The sequence below is a fragment of the Alosa alosa genome, chromosome 11 (genome assembly GCF_017589495.1).
Source record: "Alosa alosa isolate M-15738 ecotype Scorff River chromosome 11, AALO_Geno_1.1, whole genome shotgun sequence".
Lineage (NCBI taxonomy): Eukaryota > Metazoa > Chordata > Actinopteri > Clupeiformes > Clupeidae > Alosa > Alosa alosa.
In genome coordinates this window covers 8,381,193-8,399,910 of record NC_063199.1, presented here as the reverse complement: position 1 = coordinate 8,399,910, position 18,718 = coordinate 8,381,193, and the positions used below count along the sequence as shown (strand labels likewise).

General features: G+C 41.6%; 1 protein-coding gene across 2 annotated transcripts in view; it reads right to left on the bottom strand.

Moving 5' to 3' along the window:
- The window catches only part of LOC125304046 (proprotein convertase subtilisin/kexin type 5), a gene marked incomplete at its 3' end in the record, with an annotated part of 111,762 nt that overhangs the window by 44,800 nt on the left and 48,244 nt on the right, over window positions 1-18,718 (bottom strand). For both annotated transcript variants that reach the window (XM_048258103.1, XM_048258104.1), the window contains 1 exon segment: window positions 12,127-12,353. In XM_048258103.1, the coding sequence (XP_048114060.1) occupies window positions 12,127-12,353 (227 nt within the window).

Sequence of the window (18,718 nt, the reverse complement as noted above, 5' to 3'; positions counted from 1 at the left end):
AGTGCGATGGCGGCGATTGTATTGCCTAGCTTGACAAAACCTTCCTGCTTTGTCTGCATCCCTGAAGTTTTTCCAAATTTGCCCACTTTAGACAGAGTGTACTGTAGCAGGTAGTTGAACACTTGTACGTAACTGTCTTCCCATGAGCAACTGAGAAGGTGAGTAGCCATGTTCCAGAGGAGTAGCTCAATATGCAAGTAAGGCTTCGCTCGGATCCCCTCCTTTTCTCCACAGGCTTTTGACCGTACCAACAGCCCGCTCAGCTTCACCGTTAGCTTGTGGGAAACGAGGGCTGCTTGTTACATGTTGAAACTGAAAGTCAGTGGCAAAATGTTTGAATGCCTCTGAGGCAAACTGTGGCCGGTTGTCTGACACTAGTGTCAGGAACTCCATGTCTTGCAAAAACTTGTTTCAGTGCAGCAATAACAGTGTCTGATGTGGTAGATCTTAAAGGGACACTCCACCCATTTGCATTAGGCTTTGCATTGTTAGAAACCCAGTCATACTTTTGAATGGTCATGCAACACTCTCTCATTTCCCCCTGAGACGGGAGAAATCCGTATTCACCTCTTTACACTTCCTCCCACAATGATGCAAAAATCGTAATTTTGCGTCATTGTCGGAGGAAGTGTAAGAGGGGTGGATTTCTGTTGAGACTACAAGTGCTAGTTCCCACCCTTTCAACCCCGCCCATAGGGGGTTGGACCTAATGCGCTAACAGACCTATCACAGATCAGTGCCAGTGCTTTTGAATTCACTGGCAGAGAGCTGCAGACAACATGGCCGAAGGTACCGAATACGCAGACGGATGCAATATGGAGGACTGGGATTTTGAAGAAGATATGGTAGAAAAGGATGTTCGTGGCTATCTTTATGAGCCACAATATAGCGACGAGCAGCTGAGGGCTATGGAGGAACAGGAGGCGGCTGAAGCTGCTGCCACAACAGCCGAGACAGGCGACCTGCCTGCCATGGACGAAGGAGCCCCTTAATGGCTCGAGCTGGGGGGTGGTGGTGGTGCCTGTGCTCTAACTGTGCGCCAGTGGACACAGAACATGAGTCTGTCTGCTGCCGAGAATTCCAGCGATGCCAATTTCTTCTGGACGAAATCACGGAATCGGAGGATGACACTGACGTGTGTGTTGTTGATCACCCGAGTTTGGCACCCCATATGGATAGTGGCGTCCTGGAGACCTACTTTAGAATACCTAAGGTCACCTGGAAACGGCAGCCAAAGCCTACAGGGCCAAATGGACGTCTTTCTGTAAAGTAAGTTTATTTTCTTTGTTACTATGTCAAGGAGTAATCTTGCTAACACGCTAACGTGGCATGTTCATTGCACAAATAGCTTGCAGTTATGCTAGCTACTGTGGCACGCTAGGCTATAAGACCATCGCTCACTTTATACTCAATGTTTTGTCCAGACAATTTCTTCTAACAGCCTACCGGCACTTTCTTTTCCTTCCTACAAGGAGAGATTGGGCAGAGGTCGTCATGTGTTACCTGCTTGTGTCGTGCTGGCTATCCGCCAGAAATACCCAGCTCAGGCGGCCAGCAAGGGGGCACCAAGAAGCGGAGGACTCTCGAGGAGCTATAGTTTCATTGTTTGTGTATAGTCATTCAACAGTTGTATTGTTTGTATATTATAGTTATTTAATTAAATGCTTAAAATATGCGTTGTTGTAGTTGTTTCTTAGTAGTGTTGCTCCAAGTGTATTTGAAGTTTGCGAATTGAGCGACCAACATTTCAAAACTGGAACTACCTAGCTACTGTTGCCTCAGATGACAACAGAATGGTGGTCATACCTATAATTTCTATAAATTATTAAGTATTACAAGTATACATTGCATTATAAGCTTGTTGCATATCAGTTACCTCCTTCCAAGTTTATGATGCTAAACTTTGTTGAAGGCAGACAGGAGAGCACGAGTGACATTTTGTTTTTAATTCACAAAGAAAGAATTGTGTCATGAACATCAAAACATACAAATAAAATTATCCACACTATAAAAAAGAGGTATTGACCCTGTGATTAAGTATGTATAGTAAGGTGCTCAATGGCAGTGCAAACAGGTAAGGTAGTGCAAGGATAAGGTCAAAAGACCATATAAGACAGACATAAGACATGGTAATATTACAAAATATTTGTGAGGAATGGGTTAATGTAGAGCTGACGTCTCAGAAGCGGCTCTTGAATGATGATGTTGCAGCTTTCTTTGACGGCTTTAGGACAGAGGCAATGTTAGGTGGCAAAGGAGATTGTGGTTGGGTGAGTGAAGCGGTTGAGTCCTTGAATGTTATGTTTGGGTTGCGTCTGTTTTCTATGACCTTCTCAATTAGTGTCTAGATGAACTTGGTGGTGTGTGGCTTATAGATTTTCTTGACTATCCATTGCTTTGACTTTTTGCAGAAGACCTGCTTGACGCGTGGTTCTCCTATAAATGACAAGGATTATAATGATTACACAGATGCCTGAATAAAGATTTGACTAGTAGATGTCTCTCCACAGGAATAGAATGAACTTTTCAGCAAAGTATGCATTTTGAGTTAGCTGTGAACATGCTACTTATGGTTATTTTAGTATTTAGAGTACATGAAAACACACCTGTTGCCGTGGTGGCTTGTTCTCGTGCCACAATGTTCTCATTATGTTCCATGATGGCGAGGTAGGCCTTCTCCCTCGTAGGAGAAGGCCTGGCATTCAGGGAGGTACTTCAGGAGAGCTCTGTGAAAGATCTCCAGTGGCCCTGTGTGAAAAGGAGAATATATAGCACTAATTAAACATGTTCAATAGGATATGTTCAAAACATGTGGGTATAAAGGGTGTCAGTTCTTACCAGTATGTTTGAAGAGGGCCATCTTCTGAAGATCTTTCAAAAGCCTTTTATCAAAGACGAGTGACATCAGGTCCTGATATGCCACCGAGTCCTTCTTCAGCCACATCCTCTTCTTCTGCTCCTCAGCTGTTAGAGGAGCATGGTCACAGTGATGCCGCTTTCCATCCATGTCAGTCCATCGATGTTCATTGACCACATGGTGTGGAATGCACTTCCACCTGTTTTGTAGTGCCTTTCTTCCGTTTCACCAACTTCAAGGGTGCTGGCACTGGTATCAAGGCCAGGTGTACTTGGGCATGGTGACTATAAAACAAACAAGAGGTTTCTTTTCAAACTATATTCCACTAATTTAAATCAGACAGTAGTCTTAGATATACTAAAGATAGGTGTAGTGGTGAAATAAGAGGTGGGTAGGCTAAACTGCAGTAAGGAAAAGCGCTACTGGATGTTTTTTTTTTTTTTTAATACATAAGACATTCAGAATATATGATAATGGTGAAGATTACTGTTTACAAGTGGTATGGCTACTAGTAGTAGATAGTTCCCTGAGTGCATACACTCTATTAGGAAGTGCATTGAATGTATTGAGTGGTGGATAAACGATCAAGAGGTGGATAAACTATTTCTGAAATTCAGTGGTGGATAAACTGCATTTACTTGTGATTAGCCTCCACTGCAGCCATGATTAGAGATAATATTATTTAGGCTACTTACAAACTGTTCTTGTAAGTTCAATAACGTTAAAAACATTTGAATAACGTTAGACTAACACAGTAAAACATGGTGGATTTACATCGCTAATAGCAAACTTATGCAGCTAACACACAATGGACACGATATTCATAACTGTAACGTTACATTGCTAACTTTGCTTCCTCGTTGCTGACGAGTGGAGTTAGCGAGGCAGCAAGCGACCAAAACATACAAGATATTTACTTTATAAACAGCCAAATCATATGAGATGTGCTGCTTTACAGCAGACGACTATATCAGTGTGTTCTCAGTCGAGAAGTAGAGTCGAGTCAGAAAAACCTTACCTCCAGGCAAATCGTTTAAGCAGAGCTAGCACTGCTAGTTCCAGAAGTTCCTGGCTGTTCATCGACATCATCTGGCAAGGTAAATATCGACGGAATTGCGGTTTTCACAAGCGGGGGTCTCTTCACTCCTAAGGGGTTCTTCTGCCTTGAAATGTAGACTGCACACCGTCAGATGTTTTAGTGCTTCAATGGCTGTGTCCTCTCCGAACTTCGGGTTATTTATTGATAGCCCGTAGCCACTTTTAGCAACTCCAACTCTTTGGGTAATCTATGAAAATGTACTCCCGTGTATTTTCCTTGTGCTGGCTGAACATCCAGGTAACATGCAAGTGCACACCATTTCGAAACACAAACGAGGAGTAATTTACTAATGAGTTCGCAAACTAAGTCTTCACTAGAAATTGTTTGAAATGATTTCCAGGTAGCGTAGAGTGGAGCTCAACGCTCGAGCCTTGGTTGACAGATTATGGGCGGAGTTGAACAATTGAGTTCGACAGTGGGAGTGGCCTGCGGAGCTGAGCATTGCAATGCACTATGGGGATTGTTGTCTGCAATCCACAAGCACTAAAAAGTCATTTTCTGCCTTTTCTCGGTCAAGAAGGCACCAAATTAGAAATTTATGCTACTATTCTACTACATATATGACCCACTTTCAATACATATTCATGTCTCCACTGGTGGAATGTCCCTTTAAGCGTGCGACTTCTATATAACGGGAGAAGTAGTCCACAATCAGTATGTTTGTTGTTGCCAGTCAAACAAGTCAGTCCCAGACGGCCTGTCTGGACTAGGAGTTGGAAGAAGAGGCTCACAGTGTGGTCGTTGATTGATTTGATATGAATCACAGGTGTTCACTAGTTGTCTTATTTGAGTAGACACTCCAGGCCGTTTGTTGAGCACATGCTCTACCCTTGATTAATTTTGTGGCAAAACTTTCTCACGCATGGACTGTGATATGACCTACCTTCAGCAGGAGGCGGCCTACAAGATGAAGGTCTTCTTTTCCCTGCCAAAAGGGTTTCATCCCAAGGTCAGCCGGACATCTCTCGGGCCAGCCATTGAGGCAGTATTTGATTATTCGCTGACATGTCTCATCTGTGTGCTGTTCATCACAGACTTTCTGAAGATAGTAATGTGGCACACTCTCTCCTTTTGCTTGATTCCTCATGTTAAATTTAGCTTGTTCAAAAATGATATTGTGTCTGCCAATAAAATGATTTTGTTGACGTTTGTATCAGTAACTTTCCACGAGTCTTCGAAGTCAATATTTTCACTTCTGACACCATGTACTATTAACGTGTCTGTGCACTAATAAATGACACACGTAGAGGCGTTGTATGCACGTTAGTTAAACTTCACTTCCTTGTTTACATTCCAAAGCATATCAGAACAATCCCTTCCGGGACAGGCTCTCCGACCAAAAGCTGGAAAATATCTGTCAGCCATGGCCGTTTGTCCACCACGGGGTAATCAGTATTAGGGTGAGACCCCCGTCCCTCACCCTCGCCCACATACAGTAAAGGCTTTCAGTAAACCTAGTCAGTGATGATCCAATCAGAACTAATGGATCACCCAATCAAACTAAAAGAACAACATTTCTGGAAAAGTTGGCACATGGGTCATTCCATGTCAATTCAACCAGGACCCACAGACTTAGGTCTCAAAAAATTCTGAAAAAATGACCAGGAATACCTATGTTACCCAGGAGACCCACTGTAAAATTACTTTTATGTAAGATCAATACTTTCCAAGATACAGCCAGTTTTATGGGGGGAGGGGGGGTGTCGATTTTGTTGGCCATTTTTTTTGGTCAAAGTTTACAAGCCCTCAAGGACTGTCACGGTCGGGTCTAGAACCTGGGCCGTCGGAGTGGCTAACTGACTTTTAACCCACTAGGCCACTGAGACTAATGACTCAAGTGCAGAGCAGACAAAGTGAGATTAACTGAGTTTATTTCAGGTTTTAGACACAAAAGCTCAGAAGATCCGAAAAAAGTCAAAAACAGTCCAAAAAGTTAAATCCAAAAACATCAATCCAAGGCGTAATCCAGAAAATCAAAGTCCAAGAGCCAAGCCAGGGTTCAGATAACAGGGTTCAGTCCGAGGGAGGATTCCAAAAATAATTCAGTGGAAATGCATGGATTCCAGTTGCTGCTACTGGAAGAAACTGGAATCCATGCATTTCCACTGAATTATTTTTGGAATCTGATCCCTTATCATACCTGTTCATTCTTACTCGTGCAATTTCGACTTATCGTGACTAAATTCAAGATGGCTGCAAACGCTAAACTTCATTGAAGATACTGTCTGTATAAATCGTCTTGTAAGTAAACTACCAGTGCTTTTTCAAAGTTCTCAATGTCTCGTTTTAAATGTCAGGGCCCTCGGAAGTCTACCAATGAAGTGTGGAGATACATTGAGCCTCGTAAATGGGTGTAAAACAGTGATTTATTTGCATGGCTAGCCCGATGCCGAAGCACCACTATTGAAAAAGCTGTTGGTAGCATCGGCTAACTAGCCAGATTTTTGGAGTGCAGGGGACAAGCCGAGATGGGCTATGAGACATCGTTCACACTCTGTATCATGTTTCAATAAACTTTAGGTCAATATCACACCGGAATTCTCCTTTAATGTCTAGTGATATATCAGGGCCATTTTATGATTAATTGAGATACATTTCTTACATATGGTTCCTTTAAAGGAAGCATATGCAAGAAATGTATTTCAATTAATCATAAAATGGCCCTGATACTGTATGTCACTAGACATTAAGAAATCATGTTAATTTCAAATACTTATATCACTGACAACAGTAGTCCAGCCTAGTGTTGCACGGTGTATCGATACTAGAAAGGTATCACAATGCCTTCACGCAAAAAAACGATACGATTTCCGACATTTTTAGAATCGATACTTTATTAAAATAATAACGTTCTGTGTCTGTGTGGACTGCTCCCACTCTCCATGCTCCTTGCATGCGTCTAAGCAAGTGGGCGTGTCAAGCAGGCATCTCTGAGTGAGCCAGCCAACGTCAACATAGTTCTTTGCCGACAGTCCTCGGCTTGTGGATAAAACAAAAGGTGAAGTGAATTCTGGAACTATTTTGGATACATCACGGATAGTAAAGGGAAGCCATCAGGTACACAGAGGCCCGTTTGTAAAATATGTTTCAAAGTCATTCAAAAGCAATAGGCTACGCATAGAACTTGGCTAAGCACCTCGCAGACATATCCCAACATTTTTAAAGAGTTCAAAGAACGACAGGTTAACGAATAGGCTATAGAAAACACCACTACATGATTGGTGCCAAGTTCATCTCTTCAGTTTTAGTCTAGCCTAACTGAAACTGAAACGAGTAGGCCTATGCATGGTTTTCTGGGATATAACTATAGTAGTATTATTACCATAACTGGCAAACGATCTATTTAATATTCGATCAGTAGCCTACTACTAATGTTTATTAGTAGTAATAAATTAGTAATAGTATAGTATTAATACTATAATAGTATAGTATTAATACTAATAAATAATGAATTAATACTACTAATAGTATAGTAGTAATAATTATTGCCCAGATGTAGGCTATGATAGGCTACCTGAAATGCGCTAATTGAAGCCCAGCATATAATCCCACTGAAGCGTGTTGAGTCCTAATAATAATAGCGGCTTATTGTTCTGTGGTAGCAAATAATGTTATCAAAGAAATATACATAATGTACACAGATATATTGCAACAGGTAGCCTAATGGTGTAGGCCTATCTGACGAAGACCTGGTTGGAACGTCGTACTTGTACACTGGTACCCTTTGCAACTGTCAAAGAAATCCCATAAACACGGGAAGGCCTAGGGTAGCCTACATCAGATGGCCTAAAGATAGGCCCCTCTGCATAGCATTCAGTGATTTGCATGCAGTAATTTTAACACTGACCTTGATCTAGCCTCTGCGTCCTTTTTTTCCCAGATATTTTAGGATTTTTCCGTGGTATCGTTTCAGTATCGAGCATCGAGATATTTATGGCAGGTATCGTATCGAAGTCATAATTTTGGTATCGTGACAACACTAGTCCGGCCAGGATATTGTCATTTAAAGGGACACCAGGCAAGCCTGATGCTTTCTCTCTACGAAACTCCCCCTCGCTCGGTCTGAAGCTCTTTTCTTTACGTCTTCCGTCAAGGGTTTTCGCTGCTTCTTCGCCGGTTCTGCCATTATACACACGTTTGCAACAATCTAGCATTTTGTTAGCCTGCCTCTGTGCTGTAAACTGATCCTGTTTCGGTCGGCGGGTAGGATACACCGAACTTGCAAGTGAAATATTCTTCCTACAGGCAGTAGGGGCGGGCGAGAGAGCCTTCATTCGCCCCGTAATGAGTCATTTAACCATATACCGACTTACGAAGATGATTAATTAACACGAAAACGTTGCCTGGTGTCCCTTTAAAAAATGTGAAGTTGCAGCCCTTAACTGATCCTGATGTTGTCATGTTGTATTTTGGCCTGATGCACGACCCTCCACCTATCTACTAATCACAAAGTCAGTAGTGTTTCGGCATTCGGGTTGCCGAAAACCCAGGGGGGAGGGGGAGGGGATACACCGCTCTACAGTAATTTGTAAGTGATTGCAGTACCAGTTTTGGCCACAATATTACATACGGTTCCTTTAAGGAGTGAATTTTGATATGAAACAATTGAAATAGTAATTATGAAAAACTAGCAATGAAATTATTGCTTCCTCAGTGCCCATTAAGATCCACAGGAAGAATCAGGACAAGTCATTAAAATATAAAAAAGAAATTTGTTTTTTTCTTTTACTGTCATCAATTTTGGTCAATGATTCCAGGTGATTGAATCACCAGAGAACATGAAATTTGTTGGTCACTCCCCCACTGCGCTAGGCTAAATAACTAGCCCTACCTGAACCGTTGCACCCAAGATGATAAAATGCTTATGGTATATTAGTCTCAAGAGCCCGCATCAACCTAGCCCATACCCACTAATTTGTGATTTGCACCCATACAGTACATGCACGCGTACACGCACACACACACAAACACACACAGACAGGCAAGCACATACACACACACACACGCACGAACACCCGCACACACATAAACACACACACAGGAACGCACATGAATACACACGCACACGCACACACACACACACTCTCTCTTATACACAAAAGCAAACTCACACATGCACACACTCATTTACATGCACAGGAGTTGCAGGAGTAGGAGATGGAGACAAATTGACAAGCATGATTTATTTTTGCGGAGAGAATGTGCAGGACCGAGCAGTGATCATATTTTGTACATCTAGGTACATCTAGTTTATTGCTGGCGTTACTCATCAGAATCAGAATCAGCTTTATTGGCCAGGTTTGTGTACACAAACAAGGAATTTGACTCCGGTTAATCTTTCCTCGCAACAACATTCACATAACATATAAGGATACAAAAAAAATAATAAACATAAAGGAGTAAAAAGAGTAAAAACAGAACAGTAAGAATAGAATGAAGGCAGTAGAATATGTCTATTATATGTATGAGAATAAATACAGTATGTACATTTGCAAATAAATAAATAGATAGACACTATGGGTGGTACTGTATGTGGGTGTATTGTCTACATTCTGTAAAGTGCCATGATACATGTGTAATGTTTTGGCGCTCTATAAGCACAATAAATTGAAATTGGTATATGGTAGTGCAGTTGCTTCCTTGTTGTCCCTGTCAAGGGTGCCATGGTCGTGGACCCCTCAACAGACACAAGCAAGATGCAATATACAGTTGAAAGGGTGGGGATAGTGCAATATCAGTACTATAGACTGAGGTTTAAGATAAAAATAAATATAGTGCAAGGCAGTTCAGTGCAATGATCATGTATTAATAATACTATTGTAACTGTAAGGTTGAAGTACACATGAGGTAGATGAGCAGAACAGTGTTGATTGACTTGTTCAGTATGAGGGTGGGGGCTGTTACTGAGTGTTCAACAGAGTGACTGCTTGGGGGAAGAAGCTGTCTTTGTGTCGGCTGGTTTTGGCAAACAGTGGCCTGTATCGTCTGACAGAGGGAAGGAGGTTGAATAGTTTGTGACCAGGATGTGAGGGGTCTGTAAAGATTTTAGCTGCCCTTTTCCTGACCCTGGACCAGTACAGGTCCTGGATGGAGGGAAGATCAGCTCCAATGATCCTCTCTGCAGCCCTAATTGTCCATTGCAGTCTGGCCCTGTCCCATTTGGTGACAGACCCAAACCAGACAGTGATGGAGGTGCAGATGACAGACTGAATGATGGCTGAGCAGAAAGTGATCAGCAGCTCCTTAGGCAGATTAAACTTCTTTAGCTGTCTCAGGAAGTATAACCTCTGCTGGGCCTTTTTCTGGACAGTGTCGATGTGGAGAAACCATTTTAGGTCCTGTGAAATGGTTGATCCCAGGAACCTAAAGGAATCCACATTGGACACTGTGTCATTCAGAATGGTGTGGGGGGCTTCTCCTAAAGTCCACTGTCATCTCCACAGTCTTCTTGGGGTTAAGGTGGTTCTGACTGCACCACTGGACCAGCTGTTCCACCTCCTGCCTGTATGCAGACTCATCACCATCCTGAATCAAACGTTGGCTGCAAACATCAGGAGTTTTACAGATGGGCTCTTTGAGACGCAGTCATTAGTGTAGAGGGAGAAGAGCAGTGGGGAAAGGACACACCCCTGTGGGGCGCCTGTACTGATGGACCGGGCTTTGGATGAGATGCTCCCCAGTCTGACTTCGCACAGAGTCTGGCCTAGATCCATTGGCAAACATTTATTTCCTGGTTGGTGGACTCTTGTCTGAAGTTTGAAATCATTGGAGTTCGATCACTAACGTTTGGTAATGACGTATGTTAACCACGGGGGACACAACGATAATGATAGGCTTGCAACTTAAACGTAAACGTAATCGCTCTCAGGAACGCTCTCTGTTCACTGGTTGGTTCGGAGACAAGTTACCGAAGTAAACAAAGTGAACGAGAGCTATTCCAGGCGGAGTACTAGGGAAAAGAAATTGAGCGGAAGTACGTAGGCAGGCGGAGGCCAGGCTACACCATATTTATGATGTAAAAGAGTGTAATTCTCCATGAAATTCAATCAGATCAGTTACAAATAATAAAATATAGACCTACAGTAAATGAACATTTTAACAATAGTTCTATTTGTTTGTGTTTTTTCCATGGTAAGGATGACCTTTGCATGCAATTGCCCTAATGTCCATCAGTAACTTATTACTGGCAAACAGTTTCTTGTATTTCTTGTAAGAACATGGCTTATTAATACCTCCTTTTTGGCTTTATTACCTATTTTATTACATTCCCACAAGATGTTAGGGTGCTATGAAAATGAGATCCAAAATGATTTTTCAGACTTGTGAGGTCTGCTGTTCAGACCCTGAAGGAATTTATTTTCTGTGCATTGCTTTTTGTGAGAATGTTTCTACTTACCTCAATAAGGAAAATAATTTACGAACCTATGTTGAGTACAAATATGTCTTCTGAAGGCCCAGCCAAAAATTCCAATAACATGTTGATCAACTTTGAGGGACAGCTATGGCCTCACAGGATCTTCCAGACCAAACGTGATGATTTTGCTACATACTATTCCTATTTATGTACCAGCATGAAAACTTTGAGCCTCCTACACTGCATTATATGTTTTTATATGTATTTTTGTGAAACTTTACAAAACAGTTATCAATTGCTACTGTTTTTATATGACTGCATTATATGTTTGCATAGGTTTTTTTTACAATGGCTTCAAACGCATCTCAGCCAACCATAATCAAACAAATGAATTTCATAGTGTAGCAAACAGTTTCTTGTATTTCTTGTAAGAACATGGCTTTATTACCTCTGTGTCATGTGGATGGGGTAGAGTCAGTGTAAATGACTCCATAAATAGTCTGAATTACGGGAATGGAAACTTAACATCTGTCACCTTTTACTGGGATATACAACCGCCGTATCGTCATACAGAGAAATTTCTCTGTACCACGTCCCTTTTTGGGGAAAGCAGCTCCATAGGTTTCCATTCAAGCTATCTGCTTTCTCTGAAAAGCGCGCAGGAAAGTCTAGCAAAATCAAAGTTCCCAGATGTGCCGGTCTAACGTACTACAATAGCATTAGGCAATCAACATTTCTCCCACATTCCCAATACAGCTGGCCGCTTTTGCCTTGTCATACAAGCACTATGGGACTGAACTCAATGCTCTCACTCACTGGAACAGGTCTTGTCGTCTATGCAGGCATCGCAGTGTGGAGCGCAGCGCCTGCACATTCCATCTGCGGCGGCGTAGCTCCTGTCCAGGGAGCAGTTGACCCGGCACTGGCCGCCCTCCAGAAAGTTACCCTCGCCACATGAGAGGCACTGGGACCCCGACACATCACACGTCACACAGGGTGCTTCACACGCTTCACACATGCCCTCTGCCGTCTCGAAGAAACCACTGTTGGCAAAAACACACACGCGTCTGTGTGAACTATCCAGCATGAATAGGGGATTTAAACACTGCTAACGAACACAGATTGTCTAAACCAACGATGCAGTGTATGGAGGCTGAAAACACCATTCATCAGGATCAGGGAACATGAGCTAGTCTGAACAAAAGGTGTGTATGTGTGTGTGTGTTAAAAACGTGTTAAAAACACAATGGTCATGGCTTCAATTACAATTGAGTAACTGAGATATACTGCCTTGCCTATGCTGTACAAACCTCATTATTCATCTGGATTAATCTGCATACTGTACATTTATTTGATTTAATGTTTAGGGTAAATATTGTTTTGTCAATTGGAAAAAAGTGCATATACTTGTTCTGAAGTGATTTTAAAATTAAAATTTTAAAATCTTAAAACTTTGCCGAAGTGTGGACAAAAAAATGAGTTCAAGACTGTTTGAACTGATATGGAATGCCAAATTCTACTGCAATGTCTACTGTTATTGAGGGCCAAGCCGCGAAGCTGCGAGGTACCCATTGTGTTTATACCTTTTCTTATTATTATGACCACCGCGCTAGCGAAGCGGTGGTCATATATGTTTAGAGTTTTTCTTCCGGATTTTTTTTATTTTATTATTTTTCTTCAGTAAATTTGTGTCAACGATAACCAGGATATTGAAAGACTGGGCTGCATGAAACTTGGTGGGCATGTAGCACCACAAGAATGACACAGAACCATTGTTTTTTGATCCGTCGCCTACCTGCCGGAACAGGCCCCCCGAAAGGAGGGTAGGCCGGACACAGTTTTCTGTGAATATCTCGAGAACAGTATGGCCTAGGATGACCACCTTTTTTCATATATTGGTCTCAAGGGGCCATGTCAATCCTTCCCATATCCATTCATTTGAGGTATAGCGCCACCTAGTTAAAAATGAAAAAGCAAAAAAACGAGGGGGTCATACAATAAACTAATATGGCCTGTAGATCTGCCTGTAGATGGTCGGACACAATTTTCTGTAAATATATCGAGAACCGTAGGGCCTAGGATGACCATATTATTTTTGTATGTTGGTCTCTGGGGGCCATGTTAACTCATCCCATATCCACTCATTTGAAGTATATAATGCCACCTAGTTAAAATTGAAAAGGCAAAAAGAGGAATTGTAATCGCAAGTATCTTTGGCTGACAGGATCAAAACTGCACGAAATTTGAAGTGTAGGATCATTACACACACACACACAGAAGCACACATACAGTATACATATAAAGTTGTCTATAAACAGCTATATGACCACTTAAATCTGAACAGCATTTTTGAGAAGCTACTGTCTGGTTTTTGCCCCCACCATAGCACAGAGACAGCCCTACTTAAGGTAGTTAATGATATTAGATTAAACATGGGCAACAACCTTCCCTCCATGCTTGTACGACTTGATCTGAGCGCTGCCTTTGATACGGTAGACCATGCCATGCTTCTCAGCAGGCTACAGCTTCATGTTGGCCTATCCGGGCCTGTCCTTAATTGGTTCAGGACATATCTTTCTGGCAGAGATGTCTTTGTCTCCGTTAGTGACCACTCCTCTGCCACCACTCCCATCACATGCGGTGTCCCTCAAGGGTCCATTCTCAGGCCAGTTCTATTTAGTCTGTACATGCTCCTACTGGGAAACATTATCAGGAGACATGAGATGGACTTCCATAGCTATGCTGACGACACCCAGCATCTCTGTCTCCCCCAACGACACCAGCCCTATTGCCAATCTCATTCAGTGTATTGAACGAATGAATACATGGATGTCTAATAACTTACTGAAGACAGACAGAAGTTTTAGTCATTGGCCCTAAGTCTCAGAGGGAACTTATCTGTTTTTAATTTAAACACCCTGGCACAGAACATCAAACCCCTTGCCAAAAATCTTGGTGTGTTCCTTGACCCAGATCTGAACTTTGAGTCACATAAATCATGTCACCAGTTGTGCTTTCTACATCTTAAAAAAATATAGCCAAAGTGGGGCCTCTGCTCACCCAGGCTGACACAGAAAAGCTGGTACATGCTTTCATTACTAGCAGGCTTGATTACTGTAATGCCCTCTTCACTGGTCTATCAAAAAAAATCTTAACAAGCTGTAGTTAATTCAGAATGCAGCAGCACGTGTTCTGACCAAGACCAAAAAGAGAGCTCACATTACCCCTATCTTAAGTCATTGAATGCCAAGCTGTTTGCGGAAGCTTTGTCCTAGAGTGCCAGCAATCTAGACCATTGTTGATGATTTTTGTACAGCCACAGCATATTCTGTGTTATAGCTATGAACACATGGCTCGTTTGAAAGGTTTGACTTTAAGCTCTCAGTGGGTGCAAACCGTGTATTTCTACACGCCTCTGTTCCTGAGAAATCCCAAGCTAAACAGTGGCTAGTTTTCATCAAAATCGCTGTTTTTTTTTCTAGAAATGGAGATATAACGTCTTTCATGAAATATGAAGTGTTGCATGTAAAGTTTCCGGGAAGTGACTAGCGAGACCTGCCGAGACTGCTACCTAGTGATAGACCCACGAAAATGGCCTGGTTTTGAGCTGACGTGCATGCGTCACTGATTCGACCCAAAGCGGCAACCGAGTTATGATAAAATGTCCAGATAAAATGTCCAGATTGTGCGTTTTCATGAGTTTTCGATCGTCATATATTTAATTTCCATTCATCACAGAGTTCCCAAAATCACATATAAGGTGTGTTTAAGAGTGTCTAGTTTCGTAATTAAAAAAAAAAACTAAAAATGTAATATTACGTTTTTGGCACTCAACGCATGGGAAGGAAAAACGTAATATTACGTTTTTGGCATTCAATGCGTTAAAATCCCTTCACTGGCTCCCTGTCAGTTTTAGAATTGATTTTAAGGTTTTACTTTTGGTTTTTAAAGCCCTAAATGGACTTGCGCCTGTCTATCTATCTGACTTGCTCTCACCATACCTTCCATCACGGCCACTCAGATCCTCAGACTCCCCCTAGTTATTCCCAGGGTGAGGACCAAGACACATGGGGAGGCAACCTTTGCTCATTATGGTCCTGCCCTGTGGAACAGCCTGCCACTTGCGCTAAAGATGGTCCAATCAGTTGAACTTCTTAAGAAACATCTTAAGACATACCTTTTTAGCCTTGCCTTCTCTTAAATCTCTGACCGTTTTGGAATTTTAGGTCTTGATGTGCCTGTTCTGTATGCATATGCATGTGTGTACATATCTCGTCATATTTTATGACTTTTGCACCTTGATTTTTATTTTTATTTTTTCACATATTTTATTGCTTTTATCATTCCTTTTGTTTTATCTTATTTCTAAGTGCTGTTGTTAAGCACCTTGTATTGCTGTTTGCACGAAAGGCGCTTTATAAATAAAACTGAATTGAATTGAAATGAATACACAAAAATAAACACACTATGCACACACTCATTTACATACACACACGTATGGGATGGACTCGGAGATGGAGACAAATTGATCAAGCATGATTTATTTTTGCAGAGAGAATGTGCAGGACTGGGCGGTGGTCATATTTTGTACTGCTCTGCGGTACATCTAGTTATTATGCATCTTCTTTCTTCTGACATTGGAGTCTATGGCAGCCCATAGAACCATCTGGTTAAAAGTTGTGGAATTTAGCATACTGATTGGGGACGGTCCCATGATTCTTTTCACCAAGTGTCATGTCGGCAGCTCAAGTGCTCTAGCGCCACCAACAGATCAAAGTTGGACATGTGTTCACGCATGTAACTTCTGACCTGTATGGCCACTTTTCAAAAATTGAGGTACAGTATCGTTGGAATCCTTGGACCAAAAAGAGTTCAACACACCCTATGACATCAATTTCCACCATATTGGATTTTCTGCCATATTGGATATTATCAAAAACACGAAAACGGTCACCAGGTCACCAATTTTGTCTGATCTTCATCAAATTCTTCCATCTTCAGTCCAAGCCTCACAAAAGCACTGCTTTACTCCATATTCAAAAGTGTTCGCCTGTAAGAGCCAAATGAAATTGGCGGCAAACAGAAAGTGACCTTATATCTCAGCCAATCTTTGGATGATTGACATAAAACTTGCTGTGAGTGCTTACCAGTGGTGCGCGGGCTGATCTAAATTGAGCAGGTTCTCTTGGACATCCGTGGTCACCCGCGGTTATGAGTCAGAAAAAAATATTTACCGGTAATGGGTCATTTGTGGGTGAGTAAATATATTTTAAAAAACACTTCACATCATTGGCTAAATGACTTCAATCGATGCAGCATGAACTTTCTACATAGGCTACATGTGTTATAGAAGGATGGAGATGGAGACGGCACAGAAGCTGGAGACGGCACAGAAGCTGGAGACGGGAGAATTTCACCTTTCGTCAGCCTGCCGCCGGTACTTTATGATCCCACACAGGCCATCCCTTGATAAGGGATGTCATGGGTACGACTAGGCTGATGAGAATATGGAGAGCTTTCTGTTCCTGTTTATGTAATAGTTTTGCGAAACACAATAAGGATACACTGCATGTTAGGCTACATTAACTAAAGCGAACAAAATTGGAACTCATACAGAACTCTGCTGCTAGACTTTTAACTAAGACCAAGAAAAGAGAACACATCACCCCTGTGTTAGCTGAACTGCACTGGCTCCCTGTTTCCTATAGAATTGATTTTAAGGTTATGTTAAATACTTACAAAGCTCTGAATGGCATAGCACCTTCATATATCTCTGAGCTTTTAATATCTTATCAACCACAAAAGAAACTTAGATCTGCAAAAAGTGATATCTTACTAAGTGTTATAATCTTATATTAAAATACAAAATCTAGTTTGTATTGTTTTACTTTAAGGATACTTACTTTGAGCTTTCTTGGAAGATTATTTGACTTAAAAAAGTCAAAATCTTCTTAAATTAAGACATAAAAAAAGCAAATTTATCTGCCAATGGATTAAGAACATATATCTTAAAATTTAAGATTGAAGACAATTTGTCTTAAATCTTAAATCTCATTTTAAATTAAGGTACATTTTCTTAATCCATTGGCAGCCGTGGCCTACTGGTTAGCGCTTCGGATTTGTAACCGGAGGGTTGCCGGTTTGAACCCCGACCAGTAGGAACGGCTGAAGTGCCCTTGAGCAAGGCACCTAACCTAACCCCTCACTGCTCCCCAAGCGCCGCTGTAGCAGGCAGCTCACTGCATCGGGATTAGTGTGTGTTCACTATGTACTGGGTGTGTTTCACTAATTCTCAGATTGGGATAAATGCAGAGACCAAATTTCCCTCACGGGATCAAAAGAGTACATATACTGTACTTATACTATATACTTATACTTGATAAATTTGCTTGTTTTTTATAATAAGAAAGATACCCTTATTTTAGAGACTGTTCACATGCCTTTCTTAAAAGGCTGCTTTGGACTATGGAAATGTACATGTAATCTGGAAAGGTAAGTTATTTAACTGGCACACAGAATAGGGTGACCAGACATCCTGATAAGGAAGTGTAACGGAGGCAGACTGAGCTAGCGTGCTAGTTGCCCGCGTAAATCCTCAGGTGGCGGGTTCAAGGCCCGTGAGCAGCGAACGAACCGACCTTGTGACAGAAGCTATAATAAGGGTAATAAATAGCGGTAATAAATACTTACCGCCATAATAAAGAAGAACCTTATAGTGCATTGTTGCAATGCCTTGTCATATCTGCCTCGTTTTAATGGTTAGGACAATGCTGAAGAGAAAGTCATCATTCTCAAAATAACCTATGACTTTCAGTTTTGTTTTCAAATGTTTTCATGTCTGGATAATGGGTGAGGAATGTTTAGGAGACAGACTTTCGTAAATCCTCAAATTATGAGTCTTTTATTTATGGCTGCGCAAAGCACAGGTCTTTATTTGGGGCAGGTTTGTAGCCTATTTGAGGCCTTTATTTCGTGTATTGTATTGAGACATGCGTTTCTTTGGAGCTGCATACCGGTAGGCTATCAAAAGCGGAAGATGTTCGGTTTGGTTTGGGATTTCATTTTGATTTTGACCTTATTGTGTAAGCCTACGGTAGCCTTAATTGAGTTATTTTTTTAATTATGCATGATTTACTTTTTTTTGTTAATTCCTAGGCTGGAATGCCTCGTGGCAACAATTGTGTTTAAATGTAGACTAGTAATGCGTCAGCCTCTGGCAAGCTTAGAAGGAGGTGGCAAGCTTGAGAGCGACGTGTTGGAGACCCAGTGTAGGACAATGACTTTTCATTGGCAACAGTATTAAACCAATCAACAATATAAAGTATTAAGAAGAGCTCTTTTATTTCATTGAGTTAAATCGACACAATGGAGGCAATTATAACCCCAGTTTGTAGGCTATTTGGGGGCC